The sequence below is a fragment of the Lichenostomus cassidix genome, chromosome 3 (assembly GCF_008360975.1).
Source record: "Lichenostomus cassidix isolate B80296 chromosome 3, HeHo_3.0, whole genome shotgun sequence".
Classification (NCBI taxonomy): domain Eukaryota; kingdom Metazoa; phylum Chordata; class Aves; order Passeriformes; family Meliphagidae; genus Lichenostomus; species Lichenostomus cassidix.
Window position 1 is genome coordinate 5,256,721 of NC_139483.1, and position 24,758 is coordinate 5,281,478.

At 43.3% G+C, this 24,758-nt stretch overlaps 3 protein-coding genes across 3 annotated transcripts; 2 read left to right on the forward strand and 1 right to left on the reverse strand.

Moving 5' to 3' along the window:
- Positions 1-8,824: 8,824 nt before the first annotated feature.
- Positions 8,825-10,525, forward strand: RPS27A (ribosomal protein S27a). Its single transcript, XM_085054167.1, has 5 exons — positions 8,825-8,991; positions 9,302-9,356; positions 9,549-9,634; positions 9,916-10,047; positions 10,347-10,525. The coding sequence occupies exons 1-5, from the start codon at positions 8,944-8,946 to the stop codon at positions 10,494-10,496; spliced, it is 471 nt and encodes a 156-aa protein (XP_084910293.1). The 5' UTR covers positions 8,825-8,943; the 3' UTR covers positions 10,497-10,525.
- Positions 10,526-11,092: 567 nt separating this feature from the next.
- Positions 11,093-20,563, reverse strand: MTIF2 (mitochondrial translational initiation factor 2). The gene is made up of 14 exons (XM_085054166.1): positions 20,383-20,563; positions 18,895-19,126; positions 18,316-18,421; positions 17,514-17,685; positions 17,175-17,335; positions 16,582-16,758; positions 16,057-16,196; positions 15,544-15,668; positions 14,634-14,838; positions 13,782-14,034; positions 12,979-13,119; positions 12,062-12,226; positions 11,722-11,862; positions 11,093-11,347 (listed from the first exon to the last, which is right to left on the reverse strand). The coding sequence occupies exons 2-14, from the start codon at positions 19,117-19,119 to the stop codon at positions 11,178-11,180; spliced, it is 2,181 nt and encodes a 726-aa protein (XP_084910292.1). The 5' UTR covers positions 19,120-19,126; positions 20,383-20,563; the 3' UTR covers positions 11,093-11,177.
- A 1,415-nt stretch (positions 20,564-21,978) lies between these two features.
- On the forward strand, positions 21,979-23,586 carry LOC146438928 (prolyl-tRNA synthetase associated domain-containing protein 1-like). The gene is made up of 2 exons (XM_085054189.1): positions 21,979-22,477; positions 23,045-23,586. The coding sequence occupies exons 1-2, from the start codon at positions 22,397-22,399 to the stop codon at positions 23,480-23,482; spliced, it is 519 nt and encodes a 172-aa protein (XP_084910315.1). The 5' UTR covers positions 21,979-22,396; the 3' UTR covers positions 23,483-23,586.
- Positions 23,587-24,758: the final 1,172 nt, after the last annotated feature.

Sequence of the window (24,758 nt, forward strand, 5' to 3'; positions counted from 1 at the left end):
AATGAGAATGTAGTCTCACTGCCATAGCTGTGCAAGAAATAATAATCTCTGCAAGATATCCAGCAGAGATTTCTTTTCCAATATTGTTTTATTGGAAGACTTTTTTTTAAAATAGCATTCTTCTTATATGGTTTTGTGTTCTTACAGTTTATAAAACTCCATAGGTTGCCTCCCTCTCCCTTGATGGTTTATGATAAAAATGGTTCTAATTGGTTACTTGCTGCTCTGGTGATTACAGGAGGGAGGGTTGTGCAAGTCTTCCTGCTTTTGAGCAACTATCACTTGGAACATCAATGACACTTCACTCTCTTTTTATTATCATTTAATTTTTACTCCTGAAGTAGAAACACAGTTAGTTAGATGTTCCAGTTGCATCAGGCACTAATAGTGAGTTACTGGGAAATTATTTGACCTTTAAAATTTCATATCAATATGAGCTTCATTCAAAATTAATTTACTCCATCTCATCCAACTGCCTTCAGCAGCTGCATGCTTGCTAATCCTGCACCCTGCACTGTATTTATAGCACTTTCAAAAAGTTTTTTTAGACTATGCTTATTTTTGTTGAGCATAAAATAGAGAACAACTGGAGTTTAAGCCTGATAGACCCAACCACAAAAAGCTCAGAAAATAATCCTTCATTTTTTGCTCTGCTTTCTTCAGAGATAACCTACTTCCATTTTCAGCTATCCAGCAGAATAGTCAGACTGAGTATCACTGGAGTAAAACACAGTCCAGAATTTATGGCTTACTAAATTCAGGGAGAAGCTTTAATTAATGAAGTCTGGAGCACTCTGACTAGACAGCAGGTTCCATCAATTAATTTGGAATAAAACTACCAGGATTTCTTAGTGTATCAGAAGTTTCAAAACCATCTGCCAAAAGTGTTAATGTCTCTAGGACATAGGTGATGGTGCTTGGGAGAGCCTGGACTATTGGCCAGGTGCACCAGTGCTGCCTCTTCCATAACTCTAAAGGCTTCAACAAATCAGGTGGCTGCATGCAGCTTTCAGAGCAGAAAAAGTCATGCAGTTCAGGGAAGGAAAAGGACTAAGGCCAAACATCCTTAGTGTGACTCATGGATTTCGATGGGATTACAGAGGGATGGAAATAGACCACATTTACCGTATTAGGTCACCATGCTAATATCATTAATCTTCTGTCAGGGAAAGATTGCTCCTCCCATGCTGAGATTTAAAATATAAGGGCAATTGGCCCATGGGGGTACAAGGAGGGTAGAAGAAAAGAAGTAAAATAATGCTAAAAGCTTGAATGTGAACATCCTGATTTCCCTTAAAAGGTTCTCATGAATGTCACTTATAGACTCTTATCAACGTAAACCCTCATCAATACATTTATAATTTATCTCTTTATCAACACAAATTCTTTTATACAGATAACCTTCCACCTGTGATTTGCATTTGGTAAAAGCTGTATCACAAAATTTTATTTGGCTTTGGATAACTTCAGGAAACCTAACTCTCACATCACATAACAGATTTGTGATTAAAGCATGAAGAAAGCTTAGTTATGCCCATCTCCACACCATAAAACTTGTCACAGTAATATTAAAAAAAAAAACAACTCACAAAGACAAGACTTCAGTAAAAATAATAGTATCACTTCCTCAGGCTCTAATGGAATTTCTTAATGGGGGGAGGTGGAACAAAACCATCTAATATGCAGTAAGGACACTCAGCTGGAAGTGGATCTTGGATGGGCTTTGCAGTTCTTCCAGAGAATAATGAATTAAAGACAGAAGATGAAAAAAAAAGGAATTAATTTTAAAACAGAAGAATTCCATGAAGCAGGAAGAACAGCTTATGACTTCCTCCTTCAGGTAAGTATCCTGGGTATTAGGCTACATAACAAACCTCCCATTTCCTATCATTCTGATATCTTTAATGTCCCATTCAGTACCAATCTTGTCACAGCCTAATTTCATCATAAATCAAGGTATGAAGCTTTGGCTGACCTTTGTGAGTGAGTGCAGCACACCAGTCAAGTACAGACAGGAACAAATTCAGCTTCTCTGAGCTTGGCAGTAATAAATTGCATAGGGCCATGATGCTGTGTACCTGTACATTTTGTTCATTCTTCAAGTATTTTAAAAACTTACAACTACTTTATTATATTTTGACCAGACAGTTTTATCCAAGTCAGTCAGACATGGACAAAATGATAAATTCTGATTTTGATTAATAAGTAAGAAAAAAATATCTCTTACCAGTGAGATGACAAGACAGCTCTCCTGCTTCTCCATCTGTGAAACTATGTAACTTTTTTTGAAAATAGTGTCTGAGATTGGAGACAAAGTTTTGCAAGGCGTGGATTCTTAAACTTGTTTAGGCATTTACAGATGTCTCTAGCTTTTATGAAATTCCATCTCTTCTTTACACTTTGGGTGTTTGAATATTGCTAAAATACTACTTGTACTGTATGGATACCCTGGGTAAATGTTTATTGTTATTCTGCTAGACAGAATTTTAAGACTTTTTTTTCAAGATGAATTGAAGTAACTGAAAATTCCTGAGGTTGCTGAATAAAGCATACACCTAAATTGCATTAAATTGTGATGGATGAATAGGAACTGGGTCTTGGACTGGGAGAAGACAAGTTCTACTGAAGGAAAAAGAGGCACACAAGGTAACATCAGTGCAGTCCTTCCCAGTTTGCTTTAGAGAGTATTCATTTGACACTGCACCTGCACTTTCTTACGTAGCTTGATTCCTAAAACTTCCATGAGGATGCTGAATACACAACTAACAAGTAAATACATCAACAACAAAAGCACCTATCTCAGGCTTGCCATTTGATCATGCATCCCTGCTAGAAATCCCTGCTGCAGAGAGAAAATGGCTACAAAGAGAAAAAAAAAAACAGAATTCTGTGGTTTGGTCCATCACTGTCTTGTTTGACTCAACAAGCACCTCCATTTCTCAGCTGCTGCAAACATTAAACAAGAACCATGAAATCACTCTGGGGAGTGTGGCAGTTACATCTGCACTGCTTTCTTGCATGATATCAGCTTCTATGCAGTAATAATATCAGTGAGTGATATTATGCCTTTTTATTCACTGTTTTCTCTCCTTTGATCAAAATCTGATCTATATGACACTGTAAATTGAGTTACAAACTCAAAGATTATATACTTAAGGGCATACCACTCCACATGTTGAAAAGTGAACTTGCATACCTTTCTCTATTCCTCACCCACACAAGACTTCCAGTATCTGTAGACTTGAAATGCTTCTTTTAACTAAAGTTCTCTTCTGAATCCTAACTCTGCAGACTTATCCATATAATAAATACGCTTTTAAAGAGAGCCAAAATGTATTAAAACAGAAACAAAGCAGCAGTAGCTACATGTAGCTTAATTACTGAGATAAATGTTATTTGGGAACATGTAGCACAGTGACAACAGCAAATGACATTCAGTATTCTTCCTGTTGATACTGGCTGTGGGCTGAGAGCTAAAAAGAGGCTCTGCCAACAGGCACACAGGGAATCTGCAGTTGGGCATCTTCCCTTCCTTATGGCTGAATTATCCATTTCTTAAGGATCAGTCTAGACCAAGCTCCCATAATTGGCTCTTAGAGTTTCATGTGGTCCACAAACCAGATAATTCCCACAGCAACCCAAGGAGCAGGTGGATGCACGTAACCACAGCCTACATTTGTTCTAGCAAGACACTTGTTGTGTTTTGGCAGGATTTGTTAGATTATCTTGATAATCTAATTTGTACCAATGACCTAGAAGGGAGCAAACAAAAAAGACCAAGCACTGGGACATGCCTGCACTGCATCCCCTTTGTCCAGCTCCCTAATGAGGATCCACTCAGAGCAGCTCACTCACATTGACTCTAAACCCTTCTGCAGACTATGGCAAGGACAGACCTGATGTACTAAAGCTGAGAACATAGATGCATCTACCATTTCCATACCTTTTCCACAGCATTCCAGAGCTTCCTTCTACACGGAGAATACATTTTCAGTTAAAATACAAACATGCACACATTCTCACACAGACATATTAAACGGGCAAATAACTGGTATTTGTTGGTAAAAGCATTCTCAGCACGGTTTGTGATGCTCAGTGTTTCCTACAGCTCATTCAGAGCTGAAGGATTCTTCACTTGCCTGCTGTAAGCGCTCCCTCTGTTGTTGTGCAGAGAAACTACCAGCAAACGTGCTTCATCAGCCTGGCATCTTTCTCATCTTCATGCACTCCATCCTGAGGTAATTTTTCACCCTTATTTTCTCGACAAGCAACTACCATCTTGTTCCAGTCTTCCAAGGTACCGGTGGTATCATTTAGAATAACAATGTGTCTAAGGAAAAGTAAAAAACACATTTAAATATCCTGCATTTGCCTAAAAAGCTTTTTACTATTCATGTTAAGCACATTGCAGAACTCACTCACTAATTGCAATGTGGATTAGAAATCCAAAGACTGAGTTGAAAAAAACAAAGGTGATGAAATTAATAACACATAGGAGAAATAGTGTTTAATTTAAAAGACTTAAAGGCCAAAATCCCTGCTTGCACTCAAAATCTTTTCTGAAACCCATAGCAGCAACTGAATGACAAGGGAGCTGCAGGCATAGAAGTCAAGGGCAGTTTATTAAAGCAAGACACAGACAGCACAACAGATGCAAATAACCATGTGTGGATGCAGAAAACCTAATTTTCAGAAATTTTGTCTTTAAATTCAAGCACTTCTCTCAGGTAAATCCAGGCAGATATGTGTTAGCCTGCCTGCAGAGTGGTTTCCTGGAACATGCTGCCCATGTGATTTGCTGCAGCTCTCTGCCCTTGGCTTGGGTTCCCACTGCCTGGAGAGCTTCTGCCACTGGGTCTGGCAGTGCAAGAAAAAGCTGCTCTGAAAACTTACAGACCTTGGAACCAAGTAGGACTTCATTTGTTTTTGTGTGTCCTGAGCAGTAAGTGCTGAGGTTGAAAGTTGCCCAAGAGTTAGCTTATGGAGACTCCACTAAAAGCCAAGTGTGTGCAGAGTTCTCCCCCTGGAAAGTTGCCCAAAGAAGCACTGAATCCAAAGTAACTTGCAGGCTGGAGTGGGACCTAAGCTAAAATTTCAAGTTTCAAAGTTTGTTATTAAAATTTTGGTGTGTTTTTTTCTCTCTCTCATTTCTTCCAGTAGCACAAACACATCCTTTTTGTGATAGGCTGAGGTAAGAAACTGCCCTCATAAATGAAAATTATGGTTTTCTGACTGAGACAGTCAATGCAGTATTAGGACAGTTTTCCAAGAGAAATCAAAGAGCAAGATTATTATATATTTGTGTATGGTTACCTCTCCCTTTCCCTACCATAAAATCCCACAATTATCTTCACCAATTTCCCTGAACACTGTGGAAAAGCTGGTGGTGATATTAAAATCTAACATTTTACTTGAAAACATAGATATAAAGAATATTTTTTCCTGTAAATAGAAATTACCTAGAATGACAAAATCAAGAAACACTAGAAGAGATGGTAACCTGAAAATCCTCCCATAAAGTTGTCTGAAATATGGCCAGGGAATAAAATAATAATTTTAAATGGTATCTTAACCTAGGCAACAACAGTCTAAGGAAGAAAACATAGAAGAAAGAAAAGGACACATATTTTACCATTGGCAGGTAATGAGTAAACCTCAGGTGGCTGAAGGTCCTTAAAACATGCAGTTTTTCAAGTGAAATTACAGAAAATACAGTATCTATGATTTGGGAAGAGCTAATCTAATTAATCAATGGCCAGAAAAAGGAGAGAGCTATTTCTGTGTAGCAGTTCCTCAGCAGGCTATAGGAGATGAGTTAATGAACTAAACTGTGTGTTTAATAACCAGGGATTACATTAGCAGTGAGACCTAAGCACCCAGAAATAGAGAGTAGCATTACTGGGGTTTTCAACAGCCTCTAATGCCCAATTCCTTCCAGGACTCTGCATTCTTTGGGAAAGGCCTCAAGTTGTACATTTTCACCTGTACACACAGAAATGTATGTAAGATTAGCTTGTCAGTTTTCACAACACGCAGAACAGCTGATGGCTGCAATTTCAGTTCCTTTAGGGCAAGTGCCAAGGAGGAACCTCTGAAAATGGATAAAAAGTGACTTAGTGTGCATGGCTGCCACACCAGCACTTTTCTAAACACCAACAGGGTCACCAAAAGAATGTGTCCTGGAAGGGCTGCATTCAGTGTGATGTGAGAACTGTGCTATTGCAAACTGCTACGGCAGAGCACACAAACTTTTCTTCTTTCCTTTCCAAATATCCAAGTGACTCTTCGGTTTGACCAGGGACATGAACAGCTGAAATACAAACATGTCAGGGCAGGATAACCCCAGTACTACCTCATCAATTCAGATGTCAGAGTCAAAACTGTTTAAGCCTTTAAGAAATAGTAACAAAAAAACCCCAAACCAAGCAATCACAAACTTTATAAACGGATATATTCATACAAAATATACTTTTTCAAACTGAGGATATTTTTTTAAGAACTGAGAAAATCCCCACAGGCAGATGATTTTTTTATGAAACACCTTTTGGTGTATCAGTTAAATTCAGGTTTTCATATTAGCAAGGTTTTACATAATCATGAGCAGCTCCCATATAAAAATAAAACAAGAATGAAAACATTAAAACATATAAATGAAGAAGCTAGAGACAATTAAATTATCAACGTCTTAATTAAAACAACACATTTTGCACATTATTTAGTTCAAGCTCCATTGCTCTTTCCCTGTAGTATAACAGAGCTGTGGGCTCAGATTCCAGAGCTTTTAATCTCCTGTGAAGAAAAAACTGCATTCCTTTAACCATTCTTGATTCTGGTAAATAAACACCTCACATTCCCATTTGGCTGAAGTGAGGATATTCTTGCATACAGTAACAGACTCCATTATCTGTGGATGAATTTCTGGATATGATGTTTATAGAGAGAGACTGAACAGAAAAACAACTTACTGGAACATTCTAATAAGTATGGCAGAGTGAAAGTAAAATTAATAGGGAAAATAATAGAGCAAGCTCCATGGGGCTGCTCTAAAATAAGAAAAAGCATCCCCAAAAGCAAAGTAACATTATTCAAGAGTATGAAAATGCAGAAAAGCTTTTCATTGTGAGGGGAGGCCTCCAAACTCACCTCAGATCCAATAATCACCAGTGTTATTAAAAACGAAGGTAACCAGAGCTTATTTGGACAGCTGCAGCACCATGGAATAACATATTTTCTCTAGGTGGGCACTAAATGTCCTTTGCACTGTAGAAAACCAAAGGAGCAGTGGCTGTGCATTTTAGTGTCTTAAAACAGCAGTCCAACTCAAGGTTTAAAAGCAGAGCCAGTCACCCTTATTCCTACCCATCTCAAAAATGAGGAATCTTGATTTCTTCTAGGCATTCCCATCTCAGTGGCTGAAAAAGGCAGGAATCCCTCAGGAACTTCAGCAATAATGTTTGTGCAGTAGGGCTGGTGATGCCAGCACAGGGCATGTGGGATAAATGTCATTTAGTCCTTTTAGTTATGTTGATTTTCTCCTTGTTTAGGACAGCTTGGTAATTTCATAACTCCCATAAAGCCACAAAAAGTGGTTTTCAAGCATGAACCCTGCTGTTACTCCTGGTATTGGGAATTCATTGCAGTGACCCTGACTCTGCTGCAGTGTTTACAGGGACACAAAAACCAGCTGAAAATGTGCAACTTGATTTCTGTAACAACACAGAGGTCACAACCGGTTTATACCAGCTGGAGACAAAAAAACCCCAGCAAACCACTTTTAATATACTATCAAGTGCTCATTATCTGAAAAATATTTGTTATCTTGTGAAATGCGTTATTGTATATAACGTAACACTCCTCAGATGGTCCTTACCCTCCACAACCCACTTTCTCAGTCTCTGATCAAAACATAGTAGGGTTGAAATTGTTCAAATGGCCACAGCTGATTTATTCAAGCAAGCCTCACTCTGCTTTAGCCTTTCCCATATTCGACTCAGAAACATAAAACCACCTAACGAGTAATTTCCAAATCGGGACTCGGGGCTACTTTATCCCCAACTTACCGACGGCTTTGCTAATTTTAAAAATCTTTGCTCTGCACCCCCAAATATAAATCTGGCACTGATCTGCAGGTGACAAAGGGGCTGTGATGTGTTTAAACTGCCTCCTCAGGAGCCAGGACATCGAATTCTGGCATTTCGCACTGCGGAGAATCATAGAATCCCAGAATGGTTTGGGGGGGAAAGAACCTTAAAGCGCATCCAGTTCCAACCCCCTACCATGGGCAGGGACACCTCCCACTAGAGCATGCTGCTCCAAGTCGTGACCAACATGGCCTTGACCGAAACGCAGGCACCCGAAAATCCCGCTATCCCTAAAATAATAATCGCCCCGACGGCCACCACAGCCCAGAACAGGACCACGCCCGGCGCCTGAAGAATCCCACCCTCACGGCGGCCCCTCCTCCTTCCCTCATGGCGGCCCCGCCTCACAGTCACAGCGGCTCCTCCTCCTCCCCTCACGGCAGCTCCTCCTCCCCTCACGGCAGCTCCTCCTCCTCCTCTCACGGCGGCCCCGCCTCACAGTCACAGCGGCTCCTCCTCCTCCTCCTCCCCTCACGGCAGCTCCTCCCCGCGTCATGGCTGCTCCGCCACCTCCCCTCACGCCGGCCGCCGCGGTGCACTGTGGGAGCCGAAGTTCCCGCCCACTCCTAGCCGCCGGGACTACATCTCCCAGCAGGCGCTGGCGCCGCCCGCGCGGGTGGGGCATGCCGGGAGCCGTAGTCCAGCCGCGTTGCACGCCCCTCCCTGCGGCGCGCAGGAAACCCCGTGCGTGCGGGTGGGGCGCTCTCTCAGGCCGCCGCCGCCATTCCGCGAGCAGCGCGGGCAGCCCGCGCTCCGGCCCCGCCGCCCCGCGCCTCCCCGCGCAGCCCCCGCCCGCCTCGCCATGCAGATCTTCGTGAAGACCCTCACGGGGAAAACCATCACCCTCGAGGTGAGCCGCCGGGCCGGGCCCCCGTGCCTTGCGGCGCTCCGAAACGCGGGGATGTGCCGGGAGGCGGCGGGATGCGCCGGGAGGGCCAGGAGTATGGGGGGCCCGGGGGTGGGGTGCGTGGGGGGCCCGGCGATGCCTGGGGAGCCCGGGGATGCTTGGGGAGCTCGGCCCTGCGCTGGCCGGCCCGGTTCAGGCCACGCGGTCCGGGTCGGAATGGCCGTCTGCCGGGAGCTCGTCGTGGTTTTCCAGCGTTTCTGGGCTAATTAAAATGTGCAGCGCGTTTTGATTCTGTTCTTCTGTTTCACAATAGGTTGAGCCTTCTGATACTATAGAAAATGTGAAAGCGAAGATCCAGGATAAGGAGGGTAGGTTCGAGAGGCGCTTATTGACTATTATATATTAATATGAGCCAGTATATGTTACATATATTCTGTCCGTCCACTCTTGTGGATTGCTGTTGGTCTTACACAGATGTAATTTTCTGCAGCAGTCTTGATTTTATCATAGCATGCTGTAGCTCATGTCCCTCATTTATTCCTGGTTTGTGTCACTATTAGGCATTCCTCCGGATCAGCAGCGGCTGATCTTTGCTGGGAAGCAGCTGGAAGATGGACGGACACTGTCTGACTACAATATTCAAAAAGTGAGTGGAAAAGGCTGCACACAGCAGTGCAGTACCCAGGAACAGGCACAGGCATAGCTGAGGCTAAGAAATGTTTCTAGTAGATTAAACCAAATTAAGGGATTTGGGCAGTGTTGATGCTGGGGGCTTGGCATGTCATCTTAACAGCAAATAATCCTTTTAGAGTTTTCTTAAGTGCTTGGCACTTGAAATCTACTTTCTCTAGGTAAAAGAAGCCTGCTTAAATGGTGCACTTGTCCTGAGAAAGCATTTTGAGTGTATTTCATATGCTTTACAAACAGGAATCAACCCTTCATCTGGTGCTGAGACTTCGTGGTGGTGCCAAGAAAAGGAAGAAGAAGTCTTACACAACTCCCAAGAAGAACAAGCATAAGAGAAAGAAGGTTAAGCTTGCAGTGCTCAAGTACTACAAGGTAGGTGGAACTAATTCCAGGAGAAACTTGATGGAAACTCAGTTCTCACCAGGGTGAACATGGAGCACATGTCTACACAGAGCCTGGTGTATTTCTTATTTAAACTTCTATTTCCAAATATACCCCCTGTTAAATAAGAGATACAATCTGTTGCATTTGGGCACTTCTGAGTTTTGCCTCAAGGAGTTTGATACAGTAACCATTACAAAAACTATTTTGCCAGTGGAAAATCTCAAAATGATTGGTGTTGCTAAAAGGTGGAGACTGTGTGTGAGCCATTGCCCGTTTGCCTTTCCCAGGTGGATGAGAACGGCAAGATCAGCCGCCTGCGCCGGGAGTGCCCCTCAGAGGAGTGTGGGGCTGGAGTCTTCATGGCCAGTCACTTTGACAGACATTACTGTGGCAAGTGCTGTCTGACATACTGCTTCAATAAGCCAGAAGACAAGTAAATGTACCAGACAATAAAAATCTGACCTTCTCTACGGTTTAAGGATTTATTTCTGTGGCGTTCTGTTTCCTCTCTGCTGATCAGTGAGAAAATTTGGTGAATCTTTGAGTGCTGCCTGCCAGCTAGGATGAAATACTTTGTCCAAAACTGAAGCAGCAACTTGATCTAAAGAATATTGGGTGCACCAGTTGTGAAAGGGAAAAAACCAACACCTGACATAATTTTAGAAGTGGTCTCTTTAACATGAGACAGTTCTGATCTGGAAAAATAGAAAATTGGGAGGTGCAGAATCATGGGTGCAAGTGGGTCGGTCGGTGCTAGAGAATGGGGTATGGAAGTCCTACTGACAAAGTGCAGACACTGAAATACTGCACAGCAGCACTCAGGAGGGGAGGGAGGAGATGGCTCAGCTGCTTTGGATCCAGGAGATTGTCATCAGAAATATTTTACCATGATGGTTTTGCACTCCTGAAGTGCCTGTAGTTAGGTTTATCTTGTTTTCCACAGCGGGCAGCTGGTTGCTTGACATGGTAGAAAAGCAGAACACTTTGGATATAAAATGTATCTGAAATGCTCTGATATAAAGAACAGCTCCTGTGCGTCTCTCAAAGTTCATTTAATATTAAGAGTTAAGGGCCAGTGAGGAATATATGTCCTTTAGTGTTCATGTGTTAAAATGTCTTTAAAATCCTGGGTCCCAGGAAGTTGTCTGTTGAACTTCTTTTTCTTCGTAACAGATAATTTCATCTCCAATATTGAATTCCAGATTTTTGTCCAAACTCAGTCCACAATCCATTCCTGTTTTTATTACCTGGACATCATCTTTATGGTGCTTCAGTGATGATAAGCATCCTGCAAAGAGAAAATACATTAAAGAGAGGCCACCAGCAGTGGTTTGGTTTGCCCTTCCTGCAGAATTAATGTTTCACTTCATAGCTACACAAGGAAAGCAGGAAAATGTAGGGGTTGAGGGTGTCTGTGGTTAATGAAAGGCAGACACCAGATCTTTTTAGCAGGTAAATCCTGTGACACTCCTGCTTTCCTGCCACAGTGGGTGGCTGGAAAAAGGTCTGGAAACAATACACAAGTATTTGGTGACTTTCCATCCTGTACAGCATTCAGGATTTCTTTAGGATCAGCTGTGGACACTGCACTAACTTTCCATGCAACTAGCAATGTCTAAAAATACTAAACACCAATCCTTGTTTTGTGGCAATTCCACTCACCTTTCCAAATCACATCCCTGTTACGGATTAGCTTAAACTTCATTTTTCTGTCCAGCAGCCCCTTGTGCACTCTGCATCCAGCCACTGGAATTTTGTTTTTTCCTACTGTGACAGAGAAGGTGTCTAGAACAGAAGCTTCCCCTGAAAGAAAAAAGTCAAGTTGAAGTCTATAGGAGTAACAAACTGGCATGAGGGAAAAGCAGGCTGCATTTTTCTATTTGCCATGCTTTATAACAAAACAGAAAAGCAGTTGCAGAGGAGTATAAAATAGTTGATACAAGAGGAACACTACTATGGAGAATAAACTGAGGCAAATAGGTATCAGTCAATGAAAACTCACCTATTGTAGTCTCCACCACAGCTGAGGGCAGCCTGCAATTCAGCTCATCCTTCAAGTCTTCTATAAGTTTGTAGATTATGTTGTGAAGTTTAATTTTTATTCCCTTTTTATCAGCCAGCTTTTTAATACTGTTATTGGCTTTCACACTGAATCCAAATATAACACCTGATAAATGAAACATTGTCAAGTGATGACTACAAGAGATCATCTAAGCAGTTAAAAAGCGCAACTTTGCAGCACAGGGCAGAATTAGCAGTCAGCAAAACAAGAAACAGCATTTTACTCCTCTTTTAAGGAAGGACCATTTACCTCTCCCACCATGGCACATGGACTGCTACAAACCTCCTACCAAAATGGCCCAGAAAAGCCCACAGAAGGTCCCTGATGACAGAACTGGAGGTATCAAAGCAGAAAACAACACACACAGCTCATGTAAAGGACTTGTGTCTCTCATTTTTGGGCTGGAACACCAGTTTGGTTGTCCAAATAAAGGTGGAAGTGAATTCTAAATAATTCTCACCCACCTGTGGGCTATGGCAGGTCCAGTGACCTCACCCTTGGCAGCAGGTGAGAATTACAGGGTACAAACAGCAACTGACTCAGTCCTAGATCCAGCTGCCTTCTAACCTGCTCTGCTAGCTTTGCCCTGTGTGAGCTTCATGAAACAGCTTAAGAGTCAGAGCCAGTCACCTTAAAAACTGAATTTCTGGCAACAGCTTTTCCAGAATCCTTCCATTTCCATGAGACTTCCAGCCTCCCCCCTGCACCAGTTTGACGTTCAAGCAAACATTTTTAAGATACATGTAACTTTACCTTATTGGTGCTAATTACTATTAAGAAAACAAAACCTGACTGAAGCCTACCCATTTGGGTATGTCAGTAATTTCAAAAGTGTAGAGTGATTTTTAAACACACACCATTAAATGCTTCAGCAAGATTGATATCATTTTCACTGATATCTCCCATTCCAAAGTAGACAATATCCAGTTTACATTCATCTTCACAATCATAGCTGTCCAGAATGTTCAGAATAGCTTCAAGAGATCCATCCACATCACCTGCATGGATAAATGGAAGTACTGCTGACTTTGTGTACGTCAAAGACACAGAAGTACAACTAATGTCAACTCCACACAATGCAACAGAAAGGGCTTTTGACATCTATCACTCTTACTAGATTTTTATATGTTAAAACCCATCTAACAAGTCTGTTAATTCCAAAAATAAACAGGATAAACACAGTAGGACCAGAGGCTCTACATCTGCTGTCACTGTCAGGCCAAGTTTGCAAGTTTTTACCTACAATCACTGCTTGAGTATCACCAAATGAGGTTAAACCAAGTCCCTCCTGTCCCACTGAAATACGTAATTGTTCTTCTCCTCTATTTTGCTGATGTGAAGTGCTTGTATTTTTTAATTATTTATAGGGTTTTTTATATGTGTATGTGTATAAATCCATACATATAGGGGTTGATATGTATGGATTTAACTCAGGAGCTCCTGGGTAAGTGGGTTGGGCATGTTAAGTTTTCCTGTTGCTCTGGCCCTGCTGGAATTGCATCCTGACTACTGGATGCTTTCTGATGCCCCTGCTATTATGAGAGAAGCTCAATAATCAGTTTTAAACTGATCCAACTTCTGGTAACAGAAACTGTGTTCAGTTTAGAGCTCTGTTTCAGACTGAGCATGTGAGAAGCACAGAAACAGACAGGGACAGCACCTTTAAGTATTAATGACAGTGTGTTTTCGTCCTTCTCTGTTCTCTCTTTAGGCCTTGAAAACATCAGATGCTTATTGGCCTTGTACAGCACTGCCTTCCTCTGTCTCCAGGTCAGGTGGGCCAGCTTCTGCTGCTTCTTCTCATATTCCAACCTGTGCTCCTTTTGCTTTGCTTCAATAACTTCCAGATCCTTTTTCAGCTTCTCCTGTTGTTCAACATAGGTCCTCCAAGCCACAACTTCCTGTGCCCTTTGCTGGGCAAAAAGACAGAAACATTACCTTTAAAGCACTGCATCAGAACACTACAATAATGCAGTTTCATCCTTTTGCATCTTCTCTACAGGCTCACTCTTCTTTCACATTTAACTACAGGTTTTGCTGCACAGATGGCAGAGAATGAGACAAGAGCTTTTCCTCCCTGAGCTACCACATGACTCCAGGCCTATTTTTACAGTCTCTCTGCATTGCAGAAGAGTATTATTGTTCATTCTTTCATGTGGTGTTTTTCCAGCTCTCACAACACCTATTTCAAGCTGTATTTTATGCATTTTCTTTTTGTCAGGCAAAAAGAAAATTTCTTTCTAAAATTAAAACAGGGATCTCCTGAAGCACTGCATCGTTCCAGTGGAGATGAGGGCAGTCCAGCAGGGGAAAGGTGGAAAAGAAAGAGGCAAATGCAAACCCTCATTCCTCTTCCAGAGCATCTAGCTCAGGTCCCTTAATCCCCATGCTCGACCTTTCATGGGATTATCCAGGTGATTTAGAATGAAAGCCCTCAATTATTTTGTTACTCAGCTCCTTCCCATGCACCTTCCTGCAGTGTGAGCTTTCCACTGAACAGCTCTTTCTGTACCTCAGATTCTACTTCAAGGATTTCATCTCCTGCTGATGGGGCTTCCTTCCAGCCCATGATTTCCACAGGGATGCCTGGTGAAGCTGCCTCCACAGCTTTGCCATTCTCATCAAACAGGAAACGCACTTTTGCCCAGGTCTTCCCTGCAACCAGAACACAGCCTTTCCTCAGAGTTCCTCTCTGGATGATGGCTGTGGTGAGTGGACTAGTGAAGAGCAGAGGAGAAAAATAACAAAATTCAAGTGCTGTTTCTCCCTGTCTTCATGGTTATGTAGGCACAACACGAACAGAATGGATTTGTGATCCATCACAGGCAGAATATTCCTGTGATGATTTACTAGAGTGCTCATCAAACTTTTAAGTGACTTGCAAAACCCCATAACCTGTACTTTTAATTTCTACAGATCAAACCAAAATCTGGAATTTATGAACTCAGAAACAGACTGATTTTACACATTAAGTGAACACTCACCAAAAAACCCCCAACCCCACACAACAAATCCCAACTACTTTCTAGAATTCACTTCATTTTTAAACAGGGCAGGACACACCTTGTTCACATAGAACCTGCAAATGGACTAAGGTACATAAGAGTAGAATGTCATGTTACATAAAACTCATCAAGAATTTTGTTAACTTCATCATTCCTCCTTTTTTAATGACATCTAAAAAGAACCAAATCAGTTCTACCATTTTAAACTATTTCCTGTCACAGGATTTCGTTTCACTTCCGGAATATGATGAATTTTGCCCCATCAGTTTATAACTACTTGTGTTGCAGAGCAGTATTGCAAGGCTTTAGTTAGGAACACTGCAAAGAAAGTGTTCCAGCTTTATTTACTGACAGGAGAGTGTGTCTGTGTTGTTACAAACTGCTTCACTGAAGCTGCAGAGGTGGCAAATGACTCACCCTTTCCCTTTGTCTTTCCGAGACTCAATGACAGTCCCCTCCACCAGCCCCGTGGCATCTGCCTTCAGTTCCAACATCTCTGCCAGAGCAACAGTTGCTTCTGCCAAAACCATCAGGTTTTCCCCCTGCATAAAACCACACAAAAATACACAGAATAAAGGAAGTGCCCAATTAAAGTGAGATCAGAAGCTGAATCCTTAGTTCCAAATTCCCCCATTGAAACGTGATGACATTTAATACCCAGCCAAGACTTCAGGACATCAGAGACAAAACTGCTGGACTGAACTACCAGAAGAAAAATGAGATAATATTGCTTGGTGAAAGTCTGAAACTCAAAATATACTTCGAGGTGTTTCAAATAATTCTGGCAAGAGCAAGTAGCACTGAGCTCATGGCAAGGTATCAAATACCAGGAAGAAAAGCATTTTATTTTCCAGCTGCCAAATAAAAATGCATCTTTCTGCACATATTAGACACCTGTGAACACCATCGTTTTTTCTAGCATAACCTTACCTTGAGTGCAGAAATATTTACAGCCTGGACATCACCTCCAAACTCTTCACAGACCACATCATGAACCAGCAATTCCTTCTTTACTCTTTCAGGATCAGCTTCGGGTTTGTCACATTTATTAATGGCCAGGATAAGAGGAACTAAAAAGAGAGCAAACAAACTTGGCACCAACCTAACCAAAACCTGCTGCTACTACCACAGCTGCCAGAAAAGAGAGCAGATTATGGCCACTTAGAACAAATCACTTCCCTGAACAGCCACTGAGATATGAGCTACCAGGAGGAAGCTGGAGTTATCCATGTAAAAAGGAAAAAAAAGAAAACCCAGACAACAAACCCACATCCTGCCAAATATTAGTATTTTAGTATCTTCATGTACTACTGCAACATTTGGCACATTTTCAAACATGTTTCAGGGGACAAGGAATGGGAGTGGAACAGGTACTTCCCAAGTTCTGTGGATTGCAGTCCAAGGAGGGTTTTTTGAGAGGTAAAAGCAAAGCTCCCAGAGCACCCCACACTGTACCTCCTGCATTTCTGGCATGCTCGATGGACTCTATGGTTTGCTGCATGACTCCATCCTCTGCTGCCACCACCAGAATGACAATGTCGGTGACGTTGGTGCCTCTCGCCCGCATGGCTGAAAAGGCTGCGTGGCCAGGAGTGTCAAGGAAGGTGATCCTTTCCCCAGAAGGCATGTGCACTGTGAACAAATGGTACAGCTTAAAATCAGCATTTCACCAAGTACTGCAGACCAAGCACCACTCCTTTGAAAACATTTTTAATAATAATGACATATTTTAGGCAGTCAGGTAACTGTTGGCAAGGAGGTCAAAAGGTGCTGTTAAACCCTCAGGAATGACAAAGTGTCCAGGGATCTTCCATAATCCAAAACAGTCTCATTTCAAGTGTGCAGACAATTTACTTTGAAGTTCCATCTACATAGTTCCAACAGTTACCAGCAACAGACATTTTCTGTTTTGGTTTCCCTTCTCACCATTTACATATAAAATGTTTATGTGGAACCTTTTCCCCCAATGAACTAGCAGCAAGTCAGCCTGCTGTGTGAGATGGAGAGGAAATGGTGCTCCACCTGAGCACATTCCACTTGGATCATACCAAGAAAAGCACCAATGTGCTGTGTGATTCCTCCTGCTTCCATGGACGCCACCTGGGTTTTCCGCAGGCTGTCCAGTAGGGTTGTTTTCCCATGGTCAACGTGTCCCAGGATGGTGACAACTGGGGGCCGTGGGGTCAGTACTGCAGGGTCTGGAGGAGGTCTGTAATTACAGCAAAAATGAGGGTTGGAAATGCAAAAACAAATTCACTGAGCCATGCCCACCACAGCAAAGAAGAGACATCTACCAGCACTCAGTGCTGCACAGTCAAGGCTCCTCCCCAAACACCTGCAGAAAGAAAGAGAATAAAAAGAGCCAAAAAGAACAGTTCCCAACTTGCCTCTTCACAGCATCTGTGTTTTTTCTTTCCTTTTCCTCCTTCAGTTTTGCTGATTTATACTTCATTCCTGATTTCTGAACAATCATCTTGATGTGATCTTCCTGCAAAATGGAGTCTGGCTCTACTGAATCAAGGTTAACGTCTGTGTACAACAGTGCTTCATAAACATGATCTGTAGAAAACAAACACATTTAACAACTGCATCCACAAAAACATGCGGGGCAAAAAACCCAACTCACTCCATTAGACTTTGTCATTAGTTTATATTGTGCTAGTAAGTATCATTCACAAAGCAGTTTTTCTATAGTAGATTTATCTAAAAATTCCCATTAATCTGCATAGTTGCAGAACAGAACTTTTTGCAGATCTACTGATAATGACCACCTCTTTTAGCTGCTATAATCTTATTTTTTTGCTCAGATTTTCGAAGCTCTCTTTTCATTAACCCCCAGAAAAAAAACAACTGAAACTCATATAAAGACAACAGCAAATGAATGATTCAAGGAGGAAGGAAATTTGATAAATCTGATTATATGCTGCTCTCTTTGGTCACAGAAATACAGAACATGTTACAGTAGTCAAAAATTGTTACAGGGAGCAAGTCCAGAACAGTCTTGCCTACTCCCAGTTAATCAAATGACTGTTTTAATGAAATGCTCCTGAATCCCAAATCCTACTCCTACTCTGGATTTTCAGTGAATTAACAACCACTGGCTAATGCCACTGAAGACATCTTTGCCTTTCCCCCTGGTGGGGGTGGTGTGACAGATTTTGCTGTTTCAGGGCCCTGAGAGGCTCTCACCTATGTCTTTGCCCATAGCTCGTGCCAGTTCCTCCACAGTCATTGTTGGCCTTATCTCCACTTCACCTCTCGTCAGTGGAATCTTCTTTTTCTTCTTTTTTGTCTCCTACGTGGAATTAGACACATATACAGGAACAGATAAACTAAGAAATAACAAAAATATTAAAAAGACAATGCTCTCAAGCCATATGAGGTAAACACATATTTTTTACTATAATCCCAATTAATTACAATAAATGAATGATTTAACACATCATAACAAACATTTAAAATGTATACCACATGAACCTTAATATTTTTTAACTTTTCAGAACAAGGACAAGAATCAACAAAATAATTTCCATTTTCGTTTGTAATGATTTCTTCTTGCCTCTGCAAAAATTCATGATGTTACTGGTCTAAGCCAGTATTTGAGAGGGAATGGCAATAAAGTCATACATTAAATACATTTTGTCTTATAGGTTTATAACAACTTCTCTATATTCATTAATAAAGCACTTTTTTCTTTAATTAAAATGTTCAAACTGAGCATTTGCACTTTCCACAGAAAACCAGGGATTACTGGATGTCCTTAATTACCTCCTTTGTGGCTAGATATCTGCATTGTGGTAAGGCAGCACTGATTAATCTGTCTTTTGGCCAGAGGTGTGGATGCATAAGGAGGGACCCCACGGGATGTGCAGATGACTGCACAGGCTTCCATTGTGCTCCACAAGCCTTCCTGGAGCACAGAGCACGCAGCTGCTGGCAGGCACCACGGAGCTGCACCAGATTCTCAAACCTCAGCAGCAACCCTCGGCTCATTTCCTCACTGGAAACACAAAGCACACATTGAGATCAGCCTCGAGGCTCAAAGAGCCTCTTTCTCAGGATAAAATGGACAGGAACACAAGGTACAAATGTTATGTTTCCAAACAGGCTTTTTAACACAGAAAAATAATTAAACTGTTTAGGAATTGTTTCAGCTTTTCCATTTCCTTCTGCACATCACCTTTCTCCACTACCCCACTGCAGACACACAGATCTACTAAGAGCTTACAAATCTTCCATCCTTCTCCACTGATCTTGATATAAACTACTAATTCCCCCATTGCAGGTTCTTTGACATCTGAAAAAAAAGCACATTTGCACTTTTTGTGCTATAATGACAGAATTACCAAGTGCCACCTAACTCTCTAAGCCAGCAAAACACATCTGCAAAATGCCTCTTACGTGAGCATTTCCAGACAGAATCACCACTGAAAGAGCACAGCATGGCAGAGACACCAGTGCTGTGATGTGGCCAGAGGCACCCTACGAGGCTAAGCCCTGGCTCAGCAATCAAGCTTCTGTCAGATCATCCCACGTCTTGTTTTAACCACCTTAACTTTGGTTTGAGTCATTTTCCCAATTACCCTGTACAACAGTACAGGGTAACTGAGCTGCTTGAGCTTCTCCTTTCGCTCAGAGCTGCCTATTCTGCCCTGGCACAGGGAATCTGCGGCTGTCCCATCCCTGGAAGCATCCAAGGCCAGCCTGGACGAGGCTTGGAGCAACCTGGGATAGTGGGAGGTGTCTCTGGCCATGGCAGGGGTGGAATTGGTTGGGCTTTAAGGTCCCTTCCCGCCCGAGCTGCCCTGTGGCTCTGTCCTGCTCAGGGATCTGTGCACCTTCCTTGTCCCTCTCACAGGTGTCCTGTGTCACCTCAAAGGGAAGGGAACACTCTGGGCTCCTCCCAGAGCGGCAGCGGGCTCTTTAAAGCCTCACTGGCACCCGGATACCCGCAGGAAGTGAGCACACGACACGCCAACCAACCAAAACCAGCTATTTTGGTTTTATTTCTTTTTTTTTCCCCTAATGGGAACCTTAAAGGGGCCGCACCGGTCAAACCGAGGAAGCCCCGGAGCTGTCACAAGACGCTGCACACAAACAAACAAACAACACAAGGTCAAAGCGACCCTGGCCCAGCTCACAGCGGCCAAACCCACGGCAGGCTCAGCCTGCGGCAAACCCTTCCCGGCTCCCGGGGCGGGCGAGCGAGGACTCCGCTCCCGCTGCTCTCTGCCCATCCTGCTGGCTCATGAGTACCTGTCAGCTGCAGCCCGCCCTCCCCGCGGGGGCAGCGCCCTTCTCCGAGCCCCCGGCCCTGACAGCCCGAGCAATGCCGGAGGGGATGAAGGAGGGGAAGAGGGAAGGCAAGGCAGGCGGGAAGGCAAGCGGCCGCCCTGTCCCTCCGCGCCTCACGCCGGGCGCGCCGCTCTCCGCGCACGCGCCGCTGGGGGGCGCGAGGGCACCGCGCATGCGCAGCTGTGCGCCTCGGGCCGGCCGGGCGGGGGCGGGGCTTCGCCTCAGGAGAGGCGGGAAATCCCTGAGGGGAGAGGGGAGCGGGAGACCGTGAGGGGACAGATTGTCTGGGTTTAGCCCCGATTCCGGGGGTTAGAAACTTATTTTTAAAAAATATCTGTCTATCTATCTATCTACCTACCTACCTACCTGTTTTACTCCTGCCTGGTACCAGGTAGCAGCTTTTTCTTTGCCATGGCCTCCAACCTAAAGCTCTAACGTGGTTGATTTTTAAGCCCCCTCTAATTTGGCGTCTCTAAAATAGCGCCACTTAATGGACTAGGGAAAACAAAGCTCTGTAAATGAAAAATCCTTGATGTTACCTGGTGAATGGTGGTTGTGAAACCCAGAGCTAATCCCGAGGGTCCACTGGGGACAGCGCTGATGGTGTGGCGATCCCTGTGCAGACTGCAAAATGTGTGTGATGAGTAATGACCATGATTTCCTGTACGTATATTTGAGCTGTGTGTTTTATGCTCTTTTCCTATAATGTGGGACCTGTGGTAGTTCACCTGTGGTTTTCCACATGCTGGCAAGAGCTGTAACTACCTGTTTTGCTGCCCTCAGTATCTCTCCTACAAGTATTTGCTCATTTACCATGCTGAGTGTTGAAAAAATAAGTGTTCTGAATTTCAAAGGCTGGGTTCTGACACCTTGAAATTCACAGGGCCCTTGAGTGTTTCTCCATGGGTAAAATCATCTCAAAAATAGATCTCAGTTTAAAAAAATAGCATAAATACGAGAAGTTGTGCAAAGCACATTAAAAGCAGTCAGGGAGACACACTGGGAAGGAAGGGCTGGCACAGGGACACTGTGAGGGCAACACATCCCGGGACTGCCTGGGATTGACCTGGAAAACGTTTTATTGGAAAGATAAATTTAGCATGTGAAACAGTCATCAGAGTGTACCACAAATCTGCTTTTTGAGTTGATCTTCTCTTGGATGCTGCCTGGAAATCTTTCTGTGTGCTGCTGTAAGGCTCTGGGAATTAGCGTGGGATCATATTTTATCCACGTCTCTTAACCACAGAGTCATGCTGGTTTAATTTAAGGCTTTATTACAGATTGCCCGTTTTTCTGAAGGGCAAACTGGAAACAAATAATTTTGGTTGATGTCATAGGTCAGGGCGATGGTTTGGGTTGTAGAATTATTTGCCAACTATGTGGCCATTAATGCTTGGCTTTGTCCCTTAACTGCAAATCCTGATTATTATTCGTTGCCTTTAAAAAAATACAAATTGTGCAGTTCTCGTTCTTAGGGCGTATCAAAAATAGTTTACTTTATTTTGATTTTCTTTTTAGCTCTGAATTTGTTCAACTTTTTTAATCTAACAGCACTTTCAGCCAAACTGTGCATAAGGAGCAAGCCAGAACCTGAAGTTACAGTTAGGTCATGTACGAAAAGATTAATAGGTTAAATTGAGACAAATACCTGAAACCAAACTTACATATTCAAACTTACATTTGAAACCAAATACAGTTCACACTGGAAGTGTGTCGAAGCAGGATGTACGTCGAAGCAATGTGTTAATGTCCCGATTGAGAAATAAATTGTTTTAGAGAACGTGACATGCATTGAAATGTGCGGGAGGGGAGGCTCAGGTGGGATGGAGACACATTACACCCACTTGTGAACGGCAGGGGCTCGTTCCTCAGCGAAAACCAGCGCGGATGGAATGGATTTCCCCGCTCTCTGCGGGAGGAGCCGCCCGTGGGCGGGCCGGGCTCGGGGCGGAGCGGAGCGGAGCGGCACAGGGCGATGGCGGCAGAGCTGCGGGAGGCGCTGGAGCGGCGGCTGCGGGAGCTCAGCATCGCCACCGTCACCGCCGAGCACCCCGAGGTATGCAGCCGCGCCCCGGCCTCCCCGGGATCCGGGAAATCCGGGACTGAAACCCTGCGCCAGAGTTTTTGGCATAATTATCGATGGGGAAGTTTTCGCCATGTGACGAAGGGCCTGGCAGAATGTTTGGGGGGGGTTTCTGGTTGCTTTGACTCTGTGCCTCCAGATTTGCCCCTTTTCCCCTGCAGTTCCCTGGCAGTCTGAGGAGCTACCGTCCACCCACTTTGTCCTGAAGTCGGCAGCGTCCCAGACTTTCTCTCGCTCCCAACTGCAAGCCACGTCATTCCAGTGTGTGGAGTGCGGTGGCAAACGGGAGCGCTCCCAGTGCTGCCTTTAAAGCCAGACATTGCTGTACCCACGAGACAGAAATTATTCTGAAAGTGTGCTGGAGCAGTTCATTACATTTTATTCGCGTTCTGTTAAAATTTCTTCATAAAACGGTACAGCTTTCAGGCCGAGTAGAACATTCAGTATTTTCTCAGTATTTAACAAAAGGTATCTGCCAGTACACGAGTGGGAGTCTGATGGGATATAGGAGACTGACACCACACTGGCGCTGTTTTCCAGGTGTTCACTGTTGAAGAAATGATGCCCCACGTCCAACACATGAAAGGAGGTCACAGTAAAAACCTGTTCCTTAAAGACAAGAAGAAGAAAGGGTTCTGGCTGGTGAGTGTCCTGCACAACAGGCAGGTCAATTTAAACGAACTTGGTAAAAAACTGGGCGTTGGAAGTGGAAACCTAAGATTTGCTGATGAAAACGCCATGCTGGAAAAGCTCAAAGTGGGCCAGGGCTGTGCCACGCCGCTCGCCCTCTTCTGTGACCAGGGCGATGTGAGGCTGGTGCTGGATGCTGCCTTGCTTGAAGGGGGCCATGAAAAGGTGTATTTTCATCCAATGACAAATTCTGCAACCATGGGCTTAAGCCCCGATGACTTCCTGAAGTTTGTGAGATCAACAGGCCACGATCCCATCATTGTACACTTCGATGAAGACATTAAGTAGAGGAGGTTCACTTTTCTACTGCTACTCAGAGATTTTGTAGAGCAGAACTGCTGAAAATCTTGTTACAAATAAAACCTGAAAAAAACTGGCTTAATCCTTTATAATTTTCTTCAGTTGTGTAAATTTATATTGTGTAATCTGGTGACAAAAAATACTGCCTTTGAGTTATTACAATTTTAACAATCTTCTTAGAAAGGTATTTTGCAATCTACCACTAAGTAGCTATTAAGTTGAAAAGGCATTATTTAAATACTGTTACAGTCTTTATCAATAGATGGATAAAACTGGATTTCCCAGGCATGGGACTGGCCTTGAAGGTTTAAACTTGACATCACTAGGAAAGAACAAATTCCAAGTAGAACACTTGTCAATATCCCCAGGACAGAGATGGCCCAATTGTGTCCCTACACACATTTATGTCCTACTACACATTGCTTTTATTCTTTTTACCTAAAAAACCAACTCACCTAGGCTACAGAAAATGCATTTGATTGTCATTTTTCAGCCATGGTGTGTTGAAGACAGAAGCAGCAGAAATTCCATCGAGTCCAGTCAGCATTCCATGGCAACAAGCACTCCCCAAAACCCAAAGCCAGGGGAGCAGTGAGTGAGGGATGGAATCTGAAGGTGATGGAGGCAAAGGCTTTTGGATGCAGCCTAAGGAAAATGTCACATACAAATGATGTCTCTGACATCATTTGATGATGCTGATGATGAAGAGCATCATCAGCACAGGCTGGGATGAACAGAAACCAAAACTACAGGAGCATGAATTAAAACCACATAAAAAGGATTTGTGATCCTGGGTGAATGAACAATTACTATTAACTGAGTATGAAAAAACATCATCTAGGGCAAGGCAAGTTCCTTCACCCACAGCCTTACCCCAGTTTCCATCATTCTGGAAGGATTTGGCACCTGTTCTCAGAGCTCTTAGTGGCAGAACACTTCACCATCCAGCAGTCCAGGTTCTCCACCTTTGACAGACACAAACCAACCCCATCTACCCTGAGAGTCATGTCCCATGGGAAAGAAGTGACCAAAAATGCTGAAGCTGTATGAGAGTCACTAGAGAGAGGTCCAGATAGACGTGATTTTACAGGCTGAAGGGAACATCTGGTATTTAGGAATACTGGGCTGATGAATGAGCTCTGGATTGACCAATGCACTAAATTAGCTCCATGTTAAGATACATTAGGATGTGTCTTTAAAATTTATCTTACTCTCTCTCTGCCATTCACTCTCCCTCCCCCTTAAGTTTTTTTCTTTGTGGTAC